We start from the raw sequence: 23,294 nt of genomic DNA on the forward strand, positions 1-23,294 counted from the left end.
AGAAAACTGTTTTTTATGCTGTCGTGTTTCATTTTTATGCAACACAGTTGCATGAAAAATTACATATCTCCTGTAACACTACATTACAGTCAGTGCATTTATCTGCTGTAACAACACAGTTGACAGAAAACAGAAATTACAATGAAAAAACATGGGGGAATGCCATGTTTCATTGCGAGTGTGTATGACATTTTGATAACATGAAACACAACATGGGAATGACACCCCCTGAATGGGAATGGCATTCCTTGGGAGTGGGGTCAGGAATGGACATTCCCCCATTTTGAGAATCTCATTCTGTTTAACCAAACATTTAGAATGGGTCTGATTATGATTCCAGACTCTTATTCCCTCGAAACAAATGGACCCTAATATAGTTTTAGCCCCGTTCGGGACGAATTGTGTTAATTGAGCCATTTTAGTTAAATATCCGTGTTCCGGATAACTTCATATTATGGTCACAGTTTTGTCATTTGGAATGCGTATGTTGATTTTCCTCAAATTTTCACTAAACATAGATTTATTGGACTGTATTGTGAGTCACTCCTTTTTTTTTTTTTTTTCCCTTCAACCTGATTCAGAGGGATCAGTTTAAGACCCATCTACCCTCTATAGCGGATTAGACCTCAAAACATCCCCTAGAGGGGTGTATCAAGAAACTTCCGATACGATAAATACCAGCCAATACAGATTAAAATTTTGAATCTTGGCCACATCTAGAAAGCCCTCCCAAACGATGAGTTAAATTTTGATTCTCTCATTCCGTTTGGATCTAGACTCTAGTGGCTATCAATGGTATTCGAAAATCTGATTTGGAATTCGGGATTTAACATAACCGAATTGAATTCGAATAATCCGAATATCTAATCGGTCAGATTCAGATATGACTTGATTGGATTTGATACATATCCAAATTTAATCAATTATTTATTACTTATATATAATATATAAATTATTTAAACGTTTTATATAATTTATATATACAAAAATTAATTTATATAAATAATTTATATATTTGATATAAATAAAATTTTTATTAATTACCTAAAATAATTAATTGAACGAATTCGAATGGAATCTGATGGAGCGCGATTCGGTCGGTCTTAGTTGTCCACGACCTTGCTTCTGAACGGGGTAGCAGGGAACCAGAAACGGAGGAGATGAGGAAGCTCCGGGGGGAACTCGGTGTAGCGGCTCCGAAGCTCAAGTTAGAATCCTTCAAAAGCAAGATAATACCAGATAGCGCAAAGTTTGCACACCTCGTTTGTTGGGGGCAGGGGGCTCTTATAATCACTTCGCGCACTCGCTCCGAGGCCCTTGTCAGGTCGGGTATGATTACCCTTGTGCTTGTCAATTCGATCGTCGTCCTTTCTTCTGGGACAGAACCGTCACTGCCTAATCATCTCTCTAACTGGAGATGGCGGTGTCAATGGCGGTGGCAGGTGGCCGTTTAGAGTGCGGCCGCCAAACGTTAGATCCCAAACCAGTCAGGTGCGGTGACCTCGGGCACGGACTTCCTCAGTGTCAGGCATGGTACGGCTTGTTTGGTTTTGGTGCCCAGAAGGTGATGCGGAGTGCTGAGCGAGGCAAAGTCTTGAGCTCGGAGGTATGTATAGGGCAGGTCAGTTCGGCGAGGTGTATCCCGAACTGTTACAAGGTTGGCCAGTTCGGCGAGGTGTATCCCGAACTGTTACAAGGTGGCCAGTTCGGCGAGGTGTATCCCGAACTGTTACAAGGTTGGCTAGTTCGGCGAGGTGTATCCCGAACTGTTACAAGGTTGGCTAGTTCGGCGAGGTGTATCCCGAACTGTTACAAGGTTGGTCAGTTCAGCGAGGTGTATCCTGAGTTGTTACAAAGTTGGCCAGTTCGGATTACTCTGGTTTTGGGCCAAGGGTGAGTTCGGGCCCCCCGTAGGGAGTTCGGTCCGCTGGTGTCTCCTTGTTCATGCCTTAGACTTGGCCCCTTTTGCCGAGCTATTGTTTCTGCCACGTCGCGTAACAGTGAGATCGGGCCAAGTCTTCCTTCATCAATTGCCCCCCACTCCTTGCGCCAAGGGTCTTGCCCTGGTGTGGGGGGTTTCGCAAGGTAGTAGGTGGATTTGTCCCGTCCTTCGAATCTTGACTGCGCGAGTTGCTTTTGCCAGGGTTCTTCGGTTCCTGAGAAGGCTGGAAACGTGCCTACTCATGAATGCTGATGGTTGTGACAACGCGCGTTTTAAATTTCAAAAATTCGCACCGCTGGGATGTGACAGCGGGTCATTCAAAAAGGCGTGCCACTGCTGTACATGCGCGGGCGGCTGTCAGGGAGACGTGCGGTGCATCAGTTTCGGAAAGACGCATGTCGAAGCGACGTCGGTTTCAAAAAGGCGTGCGCTGATGTTTCGCTTTTTGCGGAAAGATGTGCGCCAATCACGTCTCGACCTTATGGGACGTGCGATCAGCGAAAACGTGGGTCGTCGGATCATCTTCGATCTGCACGGTCGATTCTTGGTTACTGTAGCTATAAATAGTGGGGGACCCCAGTCGATTTGTCACTTATGCGGTTTGTCTACTGAGCTCGCGTCCAACTTTTCAGATCGCGTCCAAGTTTTTTCCAGCTCGCGTCAAGGCTGGTTACATAGCCTTCAAGGTTCTTTGGCTTGTTCCAGTCTCCGGAGCCTTCAAACTTTCTTCCGGTGAGTACTTTCCTGAATCCACCTTTTCCCCAATGTCTAGCTTTGATAGCTCAGACGATTCTTCAAGTAGGGCCGACGTAGGTTCTACCAACCGAGCTGTGTCCCCCGACTGCCTCAGTGATCCTGAGGTGGAACTCGAGGACTATGAACTAGTAGGCCGAGCCGCTTCGGGCAGTTTGGCGTCTACCTCCCGCCGAGGTCGGATGCTAGACAGGTTTGGTCCCTCGACCATGATGCCTGAGGGGCTTCAATCCGTACTTATGTCTTACAACCTTCTTGGGGGGTATACATATTTTATTCCTTCGGGTAGTTTTCCTTGGGAACACGGTCCTGATGAGATCGTGATTTTTCGAGAGCAGCTCGCTGCGGGGTTGCGACTTCCTTTCCACCCCCTTCTCGTCGAAGTCATAAACCACTTCGGTGTCACCATTGGCCAACTTCATCCGAACTCTATTCGGAACCTGGTGGGGACAGTTTCCCTTTTTTGCGAGCAGAACTTCCCCTTGGACTTAGAGATATTCTCCTCTATCTTGATGCTTAAGAGACATGCGGGTTCTCTTCCTGGGGGAAGACGGGCATATTACCTTTCTCCTCGCCAGGGTTTTAAGCTTCTGCACGATCTTCCTAATAAGGTCTCAGCGTGGAAGCGGGACTACTTCGGCGTACGAAGTGCACAAGGATGGCCCTTTCAGACCGGGTGGGGTGAGGCCGCTCCTGATTTAGGCGTTACTCTTGATAAAGAGACGGTCAAGGGCCTCGACAATGGGCACGACAAGGTTTAAAGTGCCATCACTACTTAACGGAGGCCAAGCTTATTGCGGCCGACCTGAGTTCGGGTAGGTTTCTGGCTATGCGATTTCTTGCTTGCTTTGTTCTTTTCATTTTTTCTGATGTCGAACTCGTTTCTACAGGTGTGATGGACGCGGAGAGAACTCGTGGGGGGCGTCTGTTCCAAGGTATGAAGAGGAGGAAGCGGGTCGCCAAGCGAACTCCAACCAAGCTGCCCCTGGATGAGGAGCCCCAAGTTCCAGACCACACGTTGGAGGATCTGCCCAGGGAGCCCGAGGTGACTCCACCGATGCACGAAACTGCCGGGGTGCCTTACGCTGAGACCACTCATACGGGCGCTCCTGCATACTCAAGTGCTCCAGCTCACTCTGGGTCCGCTCATACGCGGGTTGGGCCGTCGGGCTCGGGAGCTCAAGGGGAGTTCAAGAGCGTGTTGACGCCGAACTACGCTCTTCAGAAGAGTAGGGAGGCTACTTTCCCTGAGGAGATCGCGGCATGGACCGATCTTCCCTTGAATCAGGTCGCCTGCCGCGCCGTAACACATGTTATGGTGGTAAGTTAGATTCCGTCTGCCTTTTTCATTTTCTGTCGATTTTAATGTTATTGCTCACTTGTTTCTTTTGGTGGGTGAATTCTTCAATTCATGCCTTAGCGGCCCAAGTGGAGAGGAGCTCGCGATAGGCGCGAGCTGCTGAGGCTGCCGCTCATGCTGCTGAAGAAGCATTCCGTGCTGCAGAGGCAAATACCCGGGCTGCTGAGGCGGCCGCTTATGCTACTGAAGAGGCTGCTCGCGTCACGATGGCCAGGCAGGCAAGGTCTCAACGTGACACCGAGGCCATAGGGGTAGTTGTCAAGCATATGGCGGACTTGAAGTTGGATTTGCAGCATCAAGTCGAATATCTTTAGGAGGACATCAGGGAGAGAACACAGATTTTTTCCCAAGGCATTGAAGACGCCAAGAAGAAGGCAGTTGAAGACTACATTGCCTCTCCGTGTTTTGACGATCTGATGGTGGATTCTTACAGGAGGGGGTTCAAATTGAGCAGGTGCATGATCCGGAATACGTACCCCGACCTCGATGTTAGTGCCATATCCACTTCGCGTATAAATCAGGAGATGGCCAATGCTGTCGATGGCGAGCCGAACTCTGAAGGAGAGGCAGGGCCTTCGGGTGTTGTTGAAGTGCCTTCTAATGGCGAAGAAGTAGCTCCGGGCATGTAACTTTTTTTTTTGTAAGTCCCTTCTAATGGCCAATGTACTCCTGTTTCTTGCAACGGAATAGATGGTCTTTTTGCTCAAGTGTTCCTTTTCCCCGAACTGATTCTTTGTCGATGCCACAGTGTCCGGGTTATTATACTTCTGCGACCTATTTTGCCGCGAAGGCTTTTTTGCAGCGAACTGATTTTTTGCCGAGCTGATAATATGCTCGACTTCTTTGCTTGTTTACGCCGAGGTTCCTCTTGGCTTTGCATCGTGGCCCATAGGACCTGATTTCGTCCACTTCGCTTGACGGTTTATAGGTAGTATCGCCTTAAGTTCACGATGTTCCACGCTCGAGGTACTTGTTTGCCTTCCAAGGTTTCGAGTTCGTATGCCCCCTCGAGCGCTCTTTTTACTTTTTAGGGCCCTTCCTAGTTTGGTCCAAGTTTGCCCATGCCGGGTTCGGGCACCATAATCTTACGAAGGACCTGGTCGCCTACTCGGAAGCTTCGTTGCTTTACTCTGGTATTGTAGTAGCAAGCTACCTGCTGCTGGTATGCCGCTGTTTGGATGTGCGCGAGGTCCCTTACCTCGTCCATTAGGTCAAGGTTGGTACGTAACTCGTCTTCATTCGTCTGATCGTCGTATGTTTCTAGTCGCAATGTTGGTACTTCGATTTCCGCCGGGATCACTGCTTCAGTGTCGTAGGTGAGGTTGAAGGGGGTTTCTCCCGTGGAAGGTTTTTCTGTAGTTCGGTGAGCCCATAAGACACTTGGTAGTTCTTCGGCCCACAATCTCTTAGCTTGATCCAGACGTGCTTTTAATCCACGCAGGATGGCTCTGTTCATTACTTCCGTTTGACCGTTTGCCTGCGGGTGTGCGACTGATGTGAAGTTTTGCCGAATCCCCATGTTTTGGCACCACTCTTAGAACTTGATATCCTCGAACTGCTTGCCGTTGTTGGAGATTAGTACCCGAGGTAACCCGAAGCGACATACTATGTTCTTCCAAAAGAAGTTCTGTATGTTTCGGGCCGTAACAATTGCCAGAGGTTCGGCTTCTATCCACTTCGTAAAGTAATCTACTGCAACAACTAGGAATTTTCTTCCACTTGTTGCTGGTGGGAATGGCCCCAGGAGGTCGATGCCCCATTGTGCAAAGGGCCACGGGCTGGCGAGGTATTTGAGGTCGGAGGCAGGTTGATGGTGGATATTGGCGTGCTTCTGACACTTGTTGCATTTTCTGACGATCTCGACAGCTTCTGCCTTCATCGTTGGCCAGTAGTATCCTTGTCGAAGTGCTTTTTGGGCGAGTGCTCTGCCCCCCAAGTGTTCGCCGCACAGGCTTTCATGAGTGTCATGGAGTACGAACTCGGCTTCGGCAAGTCGCAGGCAACGCAAGTAGGGGAGCGTGTAGGACCGTCGGTATAACTGTTCGTCTATTATGACGTATTTTGCTGCCTGGCGCTGCACCCTCTTGGCCACATTGCGTTCTGTAGGGAGGGTTCCGTCTATCAAGAAGCTCGCGAGTAGATCGATCCAGCTCGGCTCTGCTTCCAAGACAGGGGCGACCTCCTCTGTCCCCCCGAGAATACTAGGCCGAGGTAAGTCCTCTATGTAAACAGTTATCATATTGTTGTGATTTGTGCTGGCTAACCGGGACAGAGCGTCGGCCTCAGTGTTCTCTGACCTCGGGATTTGCCTGATGAAGTGTGACTAGAAGTTGAGCAGGGCTTCTTTTACTTTGGCCAAATATGCGATCATGGAGAGCTCGCGTGCTTCATACTCTCCCGTAACTTGGTTGACCACGAGCTGGGAATCGCTGCAGATGACCAAGTGTTTTGCCTTTACCTTTCGCGCTAGGTCCAGCCCAGCTATCAGTGCTTCGTACTCTGCCTCGTTGTTGGATGCCGCGAACTCAAAGCGTAGTGCGTATTCTAATTTTGTGCCACCGGGGCCGCATAAGACTATTCCAGCTCCGCTGCCTTGCCTGTTCAAAGAACCATCCACGTGAAGGATTCAGGGCTCCTCATCCCAGTTTGCGTTTCGCCTGACCAGGAGAGATGCCACACTAGCTGCTACTTCACGGGGTTCGGACTCTATTGGCTCGGGAGCTCCGGGTTCGCCCGAACTGGGGACCTCGGGCTTGACCTGTGGGGCTTCGTGGCTGAAAGTGCACTCGGCGATAAAATCTGCCAAAGCTTGGGCCTTAATAGCGGTTCTTGGTTTGTACTGGAGGTCGTACTCGCAGAGTTCGATGGCCCATTTCGTCAGTCGACCGGAAACCTCGGGTTTGAGTAAAACTTGTCTCAGAGGTTTGTCAGTCAAGACGATGACGGTGTGAGCCTGGAAGTATGGGCGGAGTTTCCAAGCTGCTGTCACTAGGGCGTATGCTAGCTTTTCTATCTGCGGGTACCTTGTCTCTGCTCCCTGCAAAATTTTACTAACATAATAGATGGGTCGCTGGACCTGGTCTGTTTCTTTTATTAGTACCGAACTGACCACCTCGTCGCTTGCCGAGAGGTACAGTTCTAAGACCTCGCCCACCTCGGGCCGGGCTAAGGTCGACACACTAGCGAGGTAACCTTTTAGCTCGTCAAACGCGAGCTGGTAGTCCTGGGTCCACTCGAACCCTTTGCCTTTGACTGCCTTGAAGAAGGGTAGGCAGCGGTCTGCTGATTTGGACATGAAGCGGCTTAGAGCGGCTATGCGGCCGTTTAGCCTCTGAACCTCTTTTACTTTCCGAGGTGGTCTCATATCTAGAATGGCTTTTATCTTGTCCATGTTTGCCTCAATACCGCGCCGATTGACAATGTACCCTAGGAATTTGCCCGAGGTGACGCCGAAGACACATTTGTTGGGGTTCAATTTCATGTTAAACTAACACAGGATTTGGAAGATAGAATCTAAGTCTTGTATTAATTCTTGTGAAAACTGAGTCTTGACGACCATGTCGTCTACATAGCACTCTATCTTCGTGCCAATGAGGGGCCGAAACAGCCTATTTAAAAGTCATTGGAAAGTCGCCCCGACATTTTTTAGTCCGAAGGGCATGACCTTGTAGCAATATAGGCCGAACTCGGTTATGAAGCTGGTTTTTTCCTCATCGGATGGGTCCATCTGGATTTGGTTGTAGCCCGAGTAGGCGTCCAGGAAGCTTAGCAACTCATTTCCCGAGGTCGCGTCCACTAGGCGGTCAATTCTGGGGAGGGGGAATCAATCTTTCGGGCAAGCTCGGTTCAGGTCGGTGTAGTCGACGCACATGCGCCACTTGCCGTTTGCCTTTTTTACCAACACCGGATTGGCCACCCAGCTCGGGTAATGGACTTCCCTTATGAAATTTGCTACGAGGAGCTTCTCGACCTCCTCGTCGACCGCCCTCCAACGTTCTGGGGCTAAGTTGCGTTTCTTCTGTCTAACGGGTCTGACTACAGGGTCAGTATTTAGTTTGTGAGTTATCAGGCCGGGGCTAATGCCGGGCATGTCGGCCACGGACCAAGCAAAAATATCTAAATTTTGAAGTAAAAAACTCACCAGTTCGGGTCGTAGGGGTTCCTCAACGGAAGCTCCGATCTGAAGTGTGTGAGCTGGGTCTGTAGCCGAAGTCGGGATAGCGACCGTTTCCTCCGTGGGAGAAGCTCGTTCCTCACCTTGCTCCGCAGGGCGCTCCAGTTTGAGGTCATCGGCCGCCTTGGTTTTTCCCTTCAGGGCGGCAACATAAAACTTGCGGGACTCGAGCTGGTCGCCCCGCGCTACCCCCACACCGAAGTTCGTAGGGAACTTCATGGCCAAATAGAAGGTGGAGACCGCCGCCCGTAGGATATGCGTGATCGGCCGCCCTATTATGGCATTGTATGGGGAGGGGGTCGCGACTACCAGGAAATCATGGTTGAGTCTGACTGCACAAGGCCATGTGTCGATTTCCACAGGTACAGTTATTTTTCCGAGGGGCCTGACTTCCTCTCCGCTGAAACCCACAAGGGGAGTATTTGCGGGCTTCAGCTCGCTCCTCTGTAACTGTAGCTGGTCAAATGTTGATTTAAAGAGGATGTCCGCTGAGCTGCCCGAATCTACGAGTACGCATCTGACCTCGAAGTCGCTGATCCTTAGTTTAATGACAAGTGCATCATCATGGGGGTAGCGGACCCCTCGCGCGTCGTCCTCCGTGAAGAAGATTGGTTCTTCGGTCTTTGGTCTCTTTGGGGGGTTCCATTCTTCGAGGGCCGTTTCGCGAACTGAAGTCCGGGCCGCTGCCAAGGTACACCCCTCTACCACCAAAACTCCCACAATTACATGGATGGTTCCCCAAACTGGCCTCTCTTCCGGAGGCTGTCGCTGCAACGATTCGGCAGGTCTGTTGCTAGACTTGGGGGCATCCTTTTCATGCTCCCATTGCCGACCTGCCTTATTGTTATTATTATTGTGCTGTACAAAGTTTCTCAAGTATCCGCGATGGATGAGCCCAACTATCTCGTCCCGAAGGTTATTACACTGCTCGGTACTATGACCATGGTCTCTATGGAAACTACAATACAAATTCTTATTTCTCTCGTTCGGATTTTCCTTTAGGCGAGGTGGCCACTTCACGTACGGGGCGTCTTTGATCGTCATTAAGATCTCGGTCCGCCTTGTGTTTATTGGCGTGTAGTCCATCCGAACTGCTAGGGGAGCTCAGAACGACTGGTTCGGCTTCGGCTCCCGGGCCGGGTTTTTTCTGTCGACCGGGTTGGAGAGCTCGCCTTCTCTGTTTCTTTTCTCGTTCCCGCCTTCGGTTCGTTGGTTGATTTCTTCCTCTGTCCTCATGAACTTATCCGCGAGCTTGAGGAATTCGGCCACGGTTGCGGGATGGTATTTTCTCTCTTCGGCCTAGGGATGAGGCCTGGCTGTTAGGAGGGTTCTGAGGCCGGGAACTTCGCCTGGTGGGGGCGTCCATCCTGCGGGGAGGCCTTGACCGGCCTCGGAGCAGGGTGGCGAGGTGGAAGTAGTGGCTGGTTCAGTGGCAGTTGGGGGAACTACTGTTGATAGTGATACTGGGAGATGTGCAGTACTTGGTGCTGGTGAAGCTGGTGCTGCTGGAACTGTTGCATTTGGGCTTGCATTGCCCGCATGCACTGCATCAGGTCATCCAACCGGTTTTGGCTGGCTGCTAGGGGGGCGACAGTCGGTTTAGTAAAGGTTGTCTCAATGGGGAGAGGAAAGGGGATGCTTGTGGTAGGAAGGTTTACGGGCGCCACTGCTTGTGGCGCGTTCAAGCTGGGGATCCCATCCACCGAAAGGGGGATGGTGAATTATCCAACGCACACCACGGGGACTTGAAGTTGTTCCCCGGTGGTGTTTGTCTCCATGCCACGTTCGGCATTGCTGGAGGAGGCCATGAGTGTTGGGTTTTTGAAGAAAAGGGGTTATGGAAGTTTGGAGGGAGGCTTTTTGAAGCGTTCCCACAGACGGCGCCAATTGATGGAGCGCGATCCAGCCGGTCTTAGCTGTCCACGACCTTGCTTCTGAACGGGGTAGTAGGGAACCTGAAATGGAGGAGATGAGGAAGCTCCGGGGGGGAACCCGGTGTAGCGGCTCTCAAGCTCAAGTTAGAATCCTTCAAAAGCAAGATAATACCAGATAACGGAAAGTTTGCATACCTCATTTGTTGGGGGTAGGTGGCTCTTATAATCACTTCGCGCACTCGCTCCGAGGCCCTTGTCAGGTCGGGTATGATTACCCTTGTGCTTGTCAATTCGGTCGTCGTCCTTTCTGTTGGGACAGAACCGTCACTGCCTAACCATCTCTCTAACTAGAGATGGCGGTGTCAGTGGCGGTGGCAGGTGGCCGTTTAGAGTGCGGCCGCCAAACGTCAGATCCCAAGTCAGTCAGGTGCGGCGCCCTCGGGCACGGACTTCCTCAGTGTCAAGCATGGTACGGCTTGTTTGGTTTTGGTGCCCAGAAGATGATGCGGAGTGCTGAGCGAGGCGAAGTCTTGAGCTCGAAGGTATCTATAGGGCAGGTCAGTTCGGCGAGGTGTATTCCGAACTGTTACAAAGTTGGCCAGTTCGGCGAGGTGTATCCTGAACTGTTACAAGGTGGCCAGTTCGGCGAGGTGTATCCCGAACTGTTATAAGGTTGGTCAGTTCGGCGAGGTGTATCCCGAGCTGTTACAAAGTTGGCCTGTTCGGATTACTCTGGTTTTGGGCCAAGGGTGAGTTCGGGCCCCCCGTAGGGAGTTCGGTCCGCTGGTGTCCCCTTGTTCATGCCTTAGACTTGGCCCCTTTTACCGAGCTGTTGTTTCTGCCACGTCGCATAACAGTGAGGTCGGGCCAAATCTTCCTTCATCAGAATCAAATATTCAAATGTTTAATCAAATTTAAATTCAAATATTAATTTTCAATATTCATATGATATCGAATCAAATTTAAATATTGAAATTTTTAATCAAATTCAAATTCAAATATTACCTGATTCCATTAATTCGATCCATCCAACTATAATGTACTATTAAGAGACTAGAGTTTGAGATTTCTCCACGCAGTTAGGCTCGGATCCACAACTTTTTAGGACCCTCTGGGATCAATAAAAACCAACAATATTGAATTTTTTAATCAAATTCAAATTCAAATATTACCTGATTCGATTAATTCGATCCGTCCAACTATAATGTACTATTAAGAGACTAGAGTTTGAGATTTCTCCACGCAGTTAGGCTCGGATCCACAACTTTTTAGGACCCTCTGGGATCAATAAAAACCAACTAGGCCTCAGCATTGTTAAGCTGCGAATGATGTTAAGTTAGGTGGGTAGTCAGTATAAAACTGAAGAACTGGTGACTTGGTGAGGCATAGACAACGCGTCACATGTAGCCCGTGGTGGGCTTTCCTTCTGTAATTTGTCCAGCCCTAAGGGAGCATCATATAGCCGCTGGACAACCAACATTTCCTTTATGAACACCAATCAAAAACCACTCCAGACGCCATCAATACATTTGCAGTGAATTCCCGCAACTCCAAGGCTTTAGCAAAATGATTCAGTATTATTACATCACGGCAAGGTTTTAAACATCGATATAACTTATAAGCCGATATACGATCAGGGTCTCGTTTATTTTTGTTTCTTTTGCTGTTTTTATTTTTGTAGGTTCTTTTTCAAACCTTTTAGGTCAAATCCCGAAATGTTTGTTATAGGATATATTAGAGGGTCATATTTATGTATCGGTTGATATATTATGATGTGTTGCAAAATTTTAATCCTTATATTAGAGTAAAATATATAGAATCTTCGTCACTAACATTGATGGCTTGTGACTAGAGAAGTTGTCGTACAAGCATGGAATCATGAGGTTTTTAAAACCGACCTGGTGATCGAATTGGTTAGGGGTTTAGTTACCGGGTCAAACGGTTTGATCGTTCGAATTGAATGCTTGGCCTATTTTGATCGAAAAATAAAAAAATAAAAAATGATCAAAATTATTCAAACAGTTAATCGTCCGGTTCAGCGGTTTATTGACCAAAATCAACAGTTTTGGGGAAAAATCTGATTTTTGAGGAAAACGGAACCAATCAGGTGACTAGTTCCCAATTTTTCTGGTCCAACCATCTGGTCCGATCCGGTTTTGAAAACCATGGTTTCACCTATAAGAAAGGATGGCATGTTCTTCAACTTTGTTTTTTGTTCCAAGAAACAAAAATAAATTGATTTTGTTTCGAAAAAAATGATGGTTTTCAAAGCAAAAACGAATGTTAGAGCACAGATACCGCATGATTTATAAAAGATGATGAGATATATCGTACGATTTAAGACAAAAAAAGCATTTTTTTTTTATATTTTAGCTTTTGAGGCATACACATTTCCGACTACGAATTGTTTTTAAACCAAATGGTTTTAATTTATTTGTAAAACTCACAACAATAAAAGGAAAAAATTTATGCTGTTAGAAAGACATGATACCAAAATAAAGAAGAGAGGAACAGAAAGTTGGTAGAGTAATTTAGGGATTTCACAATCTTCTGTTTTTATCTTATTTTCTATGAAATCAATTCAACAGTTCAACCATCTTGGCAACTTTTTTGTTTTGGTAAGTAGTGGGTTAGAGGTTGACCCGGCCTAACCGGGTCACCAGTCCAATAGACCGGGTCCACAATGGGTTCAATTACTATTGTATTGTTAGATTCATTATATACAACAACCACAAGCATTTCATTCATAGAAGTGTGTAGTATGTTGGTTTGTAGCTCTCTTAGTGTTTCCTGCTCTTTGTTCCTTAGCCAAAATTGGGCAAAGATAAACTTGTCATCTTTTGTATAGGATTTTTCTGGGCCTTAATCGTAAGTTTGGCTAATTCTAATTGCGCTTTGCTCCTATTGGGGGTTGGAGATTCTTTCTGACGTTTTTTTTTTCAATTTGTGACTATGTTGTTGTGCCAAACGGGATTCAGCTTATCCTGAAACTTAGTTATTTATTGGTTTTAGTGTCAATTTCAAATGACTTTTGGAATATTTTAAGTACAAATAGAAAGCAAAATGGTGGGCTAGGGATTCAAACCAAGCCTGTTTCATATCAAATTGACCAAATGATCGGCCCACAGTTTGTCTCAGTTTGAAATTAAAGTCTTTCATTTATCACTAAAGGTTAGATTGGTTTGAAGAAAAATGTAGGGAAAGAAAGGGGAACCTTTACAAACAACCCTTGTATTGCTTTTTCTGTCTTTCCCTACATTTTCCTTCAAACCAAACATAGCCTAAGTTGACTAGAGAATTGGTCAATTTTTTTGCATTCATTTAGTAAAAATGTGTGAATCTAATGATAAATAAATTTTGGGATTGGAAAACTTTTGGGCCATAATATCAATAAAAATAACCATTTTGATATAATTTTTAAAATAAGGTAACATTTTTAAAAATATATAAAAAAGAACAAAAATACTATTCATCTTCTTACTCGGCCCTTCGTTCCGCATTCCGGCAATCAATATACAAGTATCGATTGGCGGACGCCCTTTCAATATTGGATACATGTTATGACTTGACGGGATACCACGCAATAAAGATACCAAAGAGAAGCATCCATTTCCGCGAGGATATCGTGTTGGATGTGCATCCTAACAGCATCCTTTACAGTGGAAACATCTTGCAGGTCTATCTGCCTTTCGTTGGAAACAGACAACGGAATCCGAAAGTGGTCTACGATCTTGTAGAGCAGAGGATTGGGTTTGGCCTAGGAGGTTGCAACTAAGGATGACGGGGAATCATTTAGTACTCTATTGATTTAACTAAAAATAAGACTGTGTAAATTCGGTTATGCATGTGGTACTTATAATCCCAAATATTTATTATTCAGTGGTTTGGAGGAAGAAGAAGATGAACATTATTTTTTCCCTTTTTTGATCTATTTAAAAAAAACTATCTTATTTTATAAATTATATCAAAAGGATTATTTTTATTGATATTATGACTAAAAAATTTCCCTTATTGGTTATAATCCCATAAATTTTTCCTAAAGTATATCTTTGTCAATTATTCAAAAAAGACTTAACATTTTCCTAAATGGGCAAGTTATTTTCTCATCAGGAAGAAAAGAGGCCAAAATTAATTAGACTAAAATGTGTTGTAAAAAGAACATGGATAAGTGGTTAAGGAATAAGGGTAACTCGGGGAAGCAGGTAAGTAACTTGCCGAAAACAAACGAGGCCTTGAACAATAATTCAAATAATGAAATTAATTTTGTTGACCCAAAATAACTAATTTGTAGAGAATATGTGAAAATGGCTAAAAATGTATAGGAAAAAAAGTTTAATAAATTTTCAGTTTTGTTGTATAAACTTGGTTAGTTCTTTCATTCCTGTACACATGCATGACTGATATGTACTTCAACATGGTGTCAACATTGATTTTCCTTGTATTTTCCCCCTTCCCCTACTATTACATAAAAGCAAATTTAAAGAAAACGTCACTAGTTTTCACTATAAACAACCCTACTTTGAAGGAAATGATCTCATAAGTCTGATTCTAGTCTCCTATAGTTGTGTTTCGTTCAACGTTTTAAAAACCACCTGGAAACAGAACTGTTCTGGCAATAGGTTTCTGGGTTGATGGTCTAATCGTCTGGTTCGAACAGATGATTTGTCCTGACAAATAAATTAAAAAAACAAAAAATTAATTAAAAATAAAAAAATGGTCAAAACTATTGAATGAATCGATGCTTTGACCACTCGGGCTGACATGTTGTTGATTTTTTCAACAGTTTTTGACCAAAAATCAGGTTTGGGGTAAAATGGAAGCAATTGCCTGAATGGTTTCCTAGGCCGAACAGTCTGACTGTCTGGATCAATGATGGTTCAAAAACCTTGATTTGGTTTAGTAGAAAATATGAGAGAGAGAGAGAAAGAGAGAGAGATTTTCCACAATCATATATATTGCCTGTAAAGAAAGAAAATTTCGGAAAAAATCATTTATTTTCCTTCATTAATTTCATGTGCAGCCAAACGTAAAACTGCTTCCAAAGAAGTGGGTGATTTTAAATTAAAACCAAAACATGGGAGTTGGGGGACCAAAAAAGCAGATTAATTAAAATTCCAACTTCGCATGAAGAGATCCAGACTTCCAATGGGGCCAATCCTCCATGAGGTTGTGGAAAAAGGTTAACACCCAACGCGTTACAGAGAGATTCAAGCCATCGACGACGTGGACCCTATTGAACTTGGCTCTTTCCCGGCCAGATTGTCAGACAAAATTCCTCTGTGGCCGTCTGTTTATCCCTTCATGCAGAAGGTGAAGTCCATGAAACAATGCCAAGAAAGAGATGCATGTGCTCATGTGCTTCTCCAGTTTCCCAAAAGCTAGACACCTCATTTTTTGGTGTCTTAAGAGCTTCACCAACCTCTCCCACTCTCAACTGTCAAATAGCTGAGAGTCTCTGACTCTCTGGGTTCAGAACATGTGTACACATCCATCCAATGGGCACCGTATCTTAGCTCGAATAGATGGAATAGTTCAAATTAAAGACCAAGCAAGTGAGTTAGGCAAGGTTCAAAATATAGATAGGCGTATAGGGGCATATTGGGTGAATTGATACTAATTTTTTTTACTTTGTTTTTTATTTTTTTTTTCTGAAATCGGTTCAGGGGGGTTAGGGCTCCTCCACCCCTGAACCGGCCAGACCCCGATACACCTACTATAAGGACATATCGGAGGAGTCCTGAAATGATACATATCAACTAATATATGTCAATATTTTGAACCTTGGGTTTAGAGATATAAATAAATCGAATTGGATTTGAATCAAGGTATATTCGAATCTAATCTGATCGATTTAAAGATCTAATTGAATCTCATAAATAAAGATTTGAATCTAAATTCATTAAAAACATTAAATAAAATTAGATAGATCATGATCGGGTCCATTTGCAACTGTGGGTCTGAATTATTTTGCGCAAAAATAAGTGGGGTTTGTCGGTTTAAACCCAAATTTCAAGTAATTCACCCGAATCCATTTGCCATTGGTCAAAACCCGTGAATGTAGATGTAGATCCAGAAAACAAGGGCATTAATTTTCCATATCTCAATATGGGTGGTGCATAATTGAACAGATCATAGGTCTAACCGTGTGGGTACACGTGCAATGAAGTGGCAGGAAGTAAATTGGAGGTTTCCCATTTCTTTTCTAGAGTCTATAATTGTGAAGAAACAGGAAGTAGCACGGATTTTGTTTGTTTGCTTCCACATTCAATCAAGTGGAGAGAGAGGTAGACGGCAGCTTTGATTCCCATGGCGAGTTAGTCTGTATGACTGTCCCTTCCATGTTGTCTCCAGGCAATATCCTGACTCAAAACAGGTGTAATGAATGGAATGTTGGAAAGTCATCCCTACCCACCGTCCCATAATCAAATGCTTGATTAACAGATTTACGAACCACAGAGCCAGATGATTACAGCCATGAAACCTGTAAACTTTTCCTAGATTCTCTCAGTTTAAGTTATAACTTGCAGTAAAAACTGAAAAGAGTGGGAAAAGCTTGAAGTTTAATATGATCAATAATTGCTATGGTTTTGCAAACTAATGACTCAATGTCTAAGTGGCAACCTTGGCTCTTTTTACTTTCTTTAAGTTTTTTCCTCTCTTGCTTTTGTTCTCTCTCTTTCTCTCTCCTCTGCTTCACTCGTTAGACCTTAGGAATTGTTTTTACACCAAATCCAGCTTTTGTTTTAACCTTTTCAATCAAATTAATTGTTTTAATATAATGACTGTTAACCTTTTAAAATTTCAAGAGGTACCCATCCTTTTAATGGAGTTTGGTTGCTTTATTTTTAGTGGGTTAAATCTTTATATATTTTGAATTGACCCCATAGTTTTTATTTGAGTGGAGTCAATTTTGAGAAAAGAGTTTAAGCCAAAGACCAATTATAAATAACCCCTTAACAATTTTAGAAGCTAAGTGGATCCAATTGCTCACCCACATAATTAGCAGTGTAGCTCCACCTATGGAGAAAGTTATGAGGCAAAGTATCAATGAATTGTTAGCTCAGATCATAGCATATATGCCCAGCCCTTGTATTAGAACACAGTGATTGTTCTTATATTGTATTAGAATAGTAGAAGGTTGGCCAATGGGATTTTGAATCCTGTTGACCTGGATATCTATGTTCTTTTTTTTTTAGATTTGTGTGCGGTTTGTGGAAATTTTGTTTTCCCTCCATCTCCCAGGTGGATAAATAACTTTCCCACCTGAGGGGAAAGTTGTCAATATTTGGGTGGAACAAAATTGTCTCTTTTAATAATGGTTTTTTATGCCTAAAATGGTCAATTTTTTTATTTATCTGGGAAATAAAAGAACATGATAAATGCACTTACCCAGCTAAGCATTTTCCAGGAAACATTACCCAAGTAAGTACATTTACTTGAATAAGTAACTTCCGGAAAAGCAAATATGGACTTAGGGTCCGTTTGGTCAATCCAGATAACCTAAAATTTATAAAAATTCACCAGGTTGGTTTTAATTGATTAAACCCACTTATGTGAAAGAGTTTGACCAATGAGAACCATTTCCTAAGTGCCATTTGGTAGGGCTGAATCTTTGATTGAACTGTTTTGTAGAAGCCACTAAAAGAAGGTTCGGTGGAAAGACAACTTCTTTTTTTTTTTTTAACTTTTTGGCTGTAACATGGCTATTTTGGGCTTTTAAGGGTATTCATCAAACATTGCCTATAGACTGTCTCAAGCTCCTATTTAAGAGTTCACATCTCCGCCCCACCAGGTGCCGCTCCACAGCACATCCCCATCATGTATTGTGAACATCTCCCGATGATAATACCAGTCCCGATGATGGAGATGTTCCCAATATATGGCGGGGATGTGCTGTGGAGCAGCTCATTGTGGGGTGGAGATGTGATCTCCCTATTTAAGGCCGTTCCTAATGGGCCCTAAATTATTACAACTTAGAACCTCTCAATTTCGAGTACTCATCATTTCTGTTTGAAATTTTTGTGAAAGAACCCACTTGGGCAGGGATTCCTAACTAAGGGAGCAAGCAAAAAGTGGGGAAATGGACTCATGGAAATCTATTTTATATATGATTGATGATCATTGTGTTAGGTTCCTGTTTGGGTTTGTAGATAGATTTCATATTTAACTAGCAGGGCAGCAGAAAGTTTGTTTACTTACTTTTCTCTAATGTAATGGAATCACTTTTGGATCCTCTTTGCCCGTGAACTTCACTAATTCACGTGAGGAAACAGTATAAAAAAATTTTTCTTTTTCTATATTCTCTACTATGGTCTCACTGATATATACCAATTTTAGAAAATTGTTCTCTCTGCAATTTATCAGAAAAACAACTAACAATTCAACTCTCCAACAATTGAAAATGCCTTGGTTGGTATATGTCCAATTCGATTTTATATGAACATTTGGTTCAATTATTATTCGGTGGGTATATACACGTAGTTGAATATTTGTCCAACAACTTGAACCTTTCAACATGTCTGTTGGATGAGTTGTGCCTGAAATATTGCACCAATCATGTTGACTGATTATTCAACCAGTGATCTAGTCTATCCATTACAATAGTTGTTTATGGCCACACTCAAGCAAGTAAATAATCAAATTGTTGGATAATATAATAAAATTAAATAATGAATAAACCATAACTTATAGAACTGGCTAGATTTCTACCATAAGTTGGTCATCTATTTAGATAGGTATATAAAGATCAAAAGTAACCCATACTCCATAGTCCACCATCTATCTAACAGATTTCAATCCTTGATCAACGCTTGAATTGGGTAATTATATTATCTTCTTTTTTTTTTCAATTAAAGAGCTTTGTACTAATCAATATCTAGACACCCCTCTTCTCTGTGTGTGTGAAAAATCAATCAATATAGACTCTCAAATAGGTAGTTTGGTTATCAATTGAATGACAAAAACTCATGATTGTTTTTGTGGGTAAAGTTTAATTCTGAGAACAAAGAAATATATCGTAATAATTGAAGAAAGGGGTTTAAAGAAACTCTTTTTTTAAGCCTAGCTAATAAGGCATGCATGGATATATCCATGCATGCATGGATACATACATAGATGCATACCTGCATATTCTGACTGATATTAATATATATATATAGTACTATAGGAATCGGGATGATTACAGAGATGATGGGTGTATATATATATAGTACTATAGGAATCGGGATGATTACAGAGATGATGGGTGCATGAATGAAGAACCATTAATGGCCATGCACAGCTTTTCATGCGTACATTAACAATGTATGGTGGTGTTGGTTGTTTCTATAATTAGTGGGAAGACGACCACTGGACCAGCCAGGCCGTAGGCCACATGGAGTGTTCCTAACTCAATTCATCAAAGGGACCAGATTAAACCCTACCAACGCGTCAAGCATCTGTAACCCTACGATCTGTCCCGTATCCAACTTAGGGTGCTCCCGTAGAAATCCTGTTGGAGGAGGCAAACAATTGCCCACCTTTGCCACTCATGTGACCGACCACTTTCACCCAGTTGACCTGTCACTGCTTCCACCATGTCTCCTCCTCTTCCCTTGTATATAACCTAGCTACCCATTTGTTCCTCAAACCCAGAAACTCTCATACAATCCAAGAAGAAGAAGAAGAAGAAGAAGAAGAAGAAGAAGAAGAAGAAGAAGGAAGAAGGAAACAGGAAGAAGGAAGAAGTAGAGGTAGAAGAAGAAGAAGATCAGAGAAAAAGATTCAGACATGACTCTAGGCCTTGAAATTACAGAGCTGAGGTTGGGTCTTCCAGGAGGCAATCCGGCAAAGGAGAAAAATGAGAAGAAGAGGGCGTTTTCAGAGATTGCCGACGACGAGCACAGCTCGAGCGGCGGAGACCGGAAAACCAAAACCAAAGCCCAAGTTGTTGGGTGGCCGCCGGTCTGTTCCTATCGCAAGAAGAACAACGTTCATGAGAAAGAAAGCGCCAAAATGTACGTGAAAGTCAGCATGGACGGTGCTCCATTCCTGCGTAAGATCGACCTCAACACCCACAAAGGCTACTCGGATCTCGCCGTCTCCTTCGAGAAGCTCTTCGGTTGTTTTGGCATCGGTAACCCATCTCTCTCTCTCTGTGCTCTTTCCTTCTTCATTTGCTCATTAACTTCTAACTCGTAGAAGAAAGAGACCCAGCCATGCAAAGCAAAATTTCAGTCATTTTCACGTAGAATCCTCATATCCTTAGACTGATTACTAACTTAAGCAACAGTTTAACATAATTGTATATAACACCACAGTTCATGTTGACTTCCGATAAGCTAATCATAACGCGACACTTGTCCTTCTAACGGTGAAACACCATTGTAAAGGCAGGCGTCAAATCCTTATTGGGTTGTAGTTGGTAATATAGATTAATTGTGTAAAATGGTCTTACAAACTCCTCCGTTCATTGCAGGTGGTGTTTGGGAGGATTCGGACAGCTCGGAATGTATTCCAATTTACGAGGATAAGGACGGAGACTGGATGATGGTGGGAGACACACCCTGGGAGTAAGTCTCTTCTCTCAACCAAACAAGCCACAGTTTTATTCAATGCAGAATCCATCTAGACCATCGAATCAAAGGCCACGCCTCAGATCCATTGATTGGATGGTTCTGATCTGATTATTTAGGCAACAAATATTACATCTATCAATTGGGGTTGAACCATAGTTTTATCACCGTCGTTTGATCTCTTAGGTCTGATAAGACAGTTGACTTTGTAGACATGTCTAGAAAATGAAGTAAAATGAATCTAATTATTACTTGCAGTTTTCGGTAGAAGGAGGGGTTGATTTGGTAATTCTACCCTTTTCTCACTTCAGACTGCTGCTTCCCTGTGTGCCTCACCAACCCGACATTATAAACAATTTTCCCATTATAATGTCAGATTTTCGAGTACATGACAAATTTGTCCTTGAAGAATTGACCTGTTCAAGAAAGCATATATATTAGTATGACTACAGAGACGTCTCCACCACAATTTCCCAAGAGGATAAAGCTTTTACGTACTGTGCTTGTACTCAGCCCCATTCACACCCACGAGTCTTTACTGTGCTTTTCATGGGTCCCACTTCCATCGTCCCCTTCATCTCATCAGATGGTCTTGATCTCCTGATATCCCCTCTCATAGATCCAAAAGAAGAAATCTGATTGAGTCAACCCATGCCATCAAGCGGTGGGCATTTACTTATATTTTGCTAATTATCTTGCAGGATGTTTACTGAATCATGCAAGAGGCTGAGGATAATGAAGAGGTCAGATGCAAAGGGTTTTGGGTTGCAGTCAAGAGGCTCTGAGGGGAATTTCAGGCACTGATGTGTGGAGAAAAACGAGTTGAACTGAAATTTTGATGATAATTCTCTAATTAGTTGCTTTAGACATTATTCCAGTTTGTTCAGAACAAAATTGGTGTCATCAATTGTGTTTAATCAGACTTTCTTTTTGTTTAAGCTTTTGAATACTGTAGATCTGGGCACAACTCAGTGAGGAAGGTGATTTGCCCCTCCTCTCTCTATACATTTTAATGTTATGTGATAGAGTAAATAGATAGATAGTTGGTTATACTTTTCTTTTTTTTTTTTATTATGAGATCAATAAATGTTAAGAATGATAACAGACTGAAAAAAGAAAAAGAAAAAGAAAAAGAAAAAGGGAAAAAAGAAAGGAGAGACATGTTCAAAGTGTTCTTAGATTCAAATTTGCATGTGATTGCCATGTTATCTTTAATTAAATAAGTGCCCTTAAAATTGAATTAGGACTTAATTTGGAGTCTTTAGCCCAGTTTGAGAGTGCTTATTGGATAAATAAGTGTTTATCCTAATAAGCGCTTATACGAGTGTTTGATGAAAAAGTGCTTCTTTCGAATGGTGGTATGGGTATTTTGAAAATTACATGGTGGGTCAACATGGATTACAAACGCAATAAGTTCTTGAAAAGAAATTGAGCTTATTCAATACGGGCTTATTTCTTAAAAAAAATGCTTATTTGGGCTTATTTCCCAAATGCTTATTGGTGTGGTCCGGGCATAAAAACTTTTTGCAATTTGAAGAGATATTTTGGTGAGCATTAAAGTTATTTGACCATTTTTAGATCAGGATTAAACCCTAAATCGGATACCCAATTTGAAGAATTTACAATGCATCAAGCTTCGGCTTTTGGACTGCTTCAGTCCATTCAAACTTTAAAAACTTTCCAACTAGACCTGTTCATGGGTTGGGCCAGGCCAGGCTCGGGCCGAGCTTTCACTCTGGATTAACAGAATTTTCTAAGACCCGAGCCTGACCCTCATAAAAATCGCAAAGCTTGGGCCTAGGCCCGAACCCAAAATTTAGCCCATACGGTTAGCGACCGAATAGAAGGAGAGAGAGAGAGATTATAAAGAAAAGAATACAAAATGTATATATTAAATTATAAATATATATTTTAATAAATATTATATTATTTATATTATATATATATATATATATATATATATATATATATATATATATATATATATATATATATATAATACATATTATATATTTTATAAAATATATAATGCTGAGTCGGGCCAAGTCGGGCTTATTTGATAAATCCCGAGCCCAACGCAATACACAGTCGGGCTTACTGTGTTAGGCCTGAGGTTAGGCCCGCGGGCCTAATTACATGACCAAGCCCGATTGGGGTGCGGGCCGGGCCGGGCCAGGCCATCGGACTACCCGGCCCATGAACATGTCTATTTTCAACCCACAAGTCAGCCCAAGTTGCACCGTTAACCATAAAGCACTATCCCTTGCTGGTCTTCCATCTGACTACATAACTATTTCACTGAGATATCATATATTTCTTCAATTTTCGCTGATATATTACTTTTATTTTGGGTTTGCAATAAGATAATTAAATAAAAATTTACTTAAATATCTTTGTTTGAACTATAAAACTTGATATCATATCTTCCATTTCGCTGCTTTTAAAATTATCAAACTTGACGCATTCTCAATATACCAAGGGTGAATTTGTAGATTTTCTATATACATGCAACCCTAAAAAATTATACATAAGAAATAAAAGTGCAGACATAAGAAAATATGAATAGTAAATAGTATTTTGGAGTAAAATGATATGGTTCCCACTATACAACAGAGAAAATGAAACGAAGCCTCCGTGC

The 23,294-nt window shown here is 43.1% G+C and overlaps 1 protein-coding gene across 1 annotated transcript; it reads left to right on the top strand.

The window, feature by feature from the left end:
* Nucleotides 1-19,542: 19,542 nt before the first annotated feature.
* Nucleotides 19,543-21,706, top strand: LOC148869253 (auxin-induced protein AUX22-like). The gene is made up of 3 exons (XM_088970292.1): nt 19,543-20,217; nt 20,560-20,653; nt 21,358-21,706. Exons 1-3 carry the CDS (start codon nt 19,872-19,874, stop codon nt 21,458-21,460), a joined length of 543 nt encoding a protein of 180 aa, XP_088826418.1. The 5' UTR covers nt 19,543-19,871; the 3' UTR covers nt 21,461-21,706.
* The last annotated feature ends 1,588 nt before the right edge of the window (nt 21,707-23,294 follow it).

Source organism: Nelumbo lutea, chromosome 2 (genome assembly GCF_056320005.1).
Source record: "Nelumbo lutea isolate HS-2025 chromosome 2, American lotus-T2T, whole genome shotgun sequence".
Taxonomy (NCBI): domain Eukaryota; kingdom Viridiplantae; phylum Streptophyta; class Magnoliopsida; order Proteales; family Nelumbonaceae; genus Nelumbo; species Nelumbo lutea.

Excerpts from the sequence above, each read along its gene's own strand:
- LOC148869253 (XM_088970292.1), top strand. The coding sequence starts at position 19,872 with ATGACTCTAGGCCTTGAAATTACAGAGCTGAGGTTGGGTCTTCCAGGA. Across the intron at positions 20,218-20,559 it reads CTTCGGTTGTTTTGGCATCG|GTGGTGTTTGGGAGGATTCG; the intron begins GTAACCCATCTC and ends CGTTCATTGCAG. Across the intron at positions 20,654-21,357 it reads GTGGGAGACACACCCTGGGA|GATGTTTACTGAATCATGCA; the intron begins GTAAGTCTCTTC and ends ATTATCTTGCAG.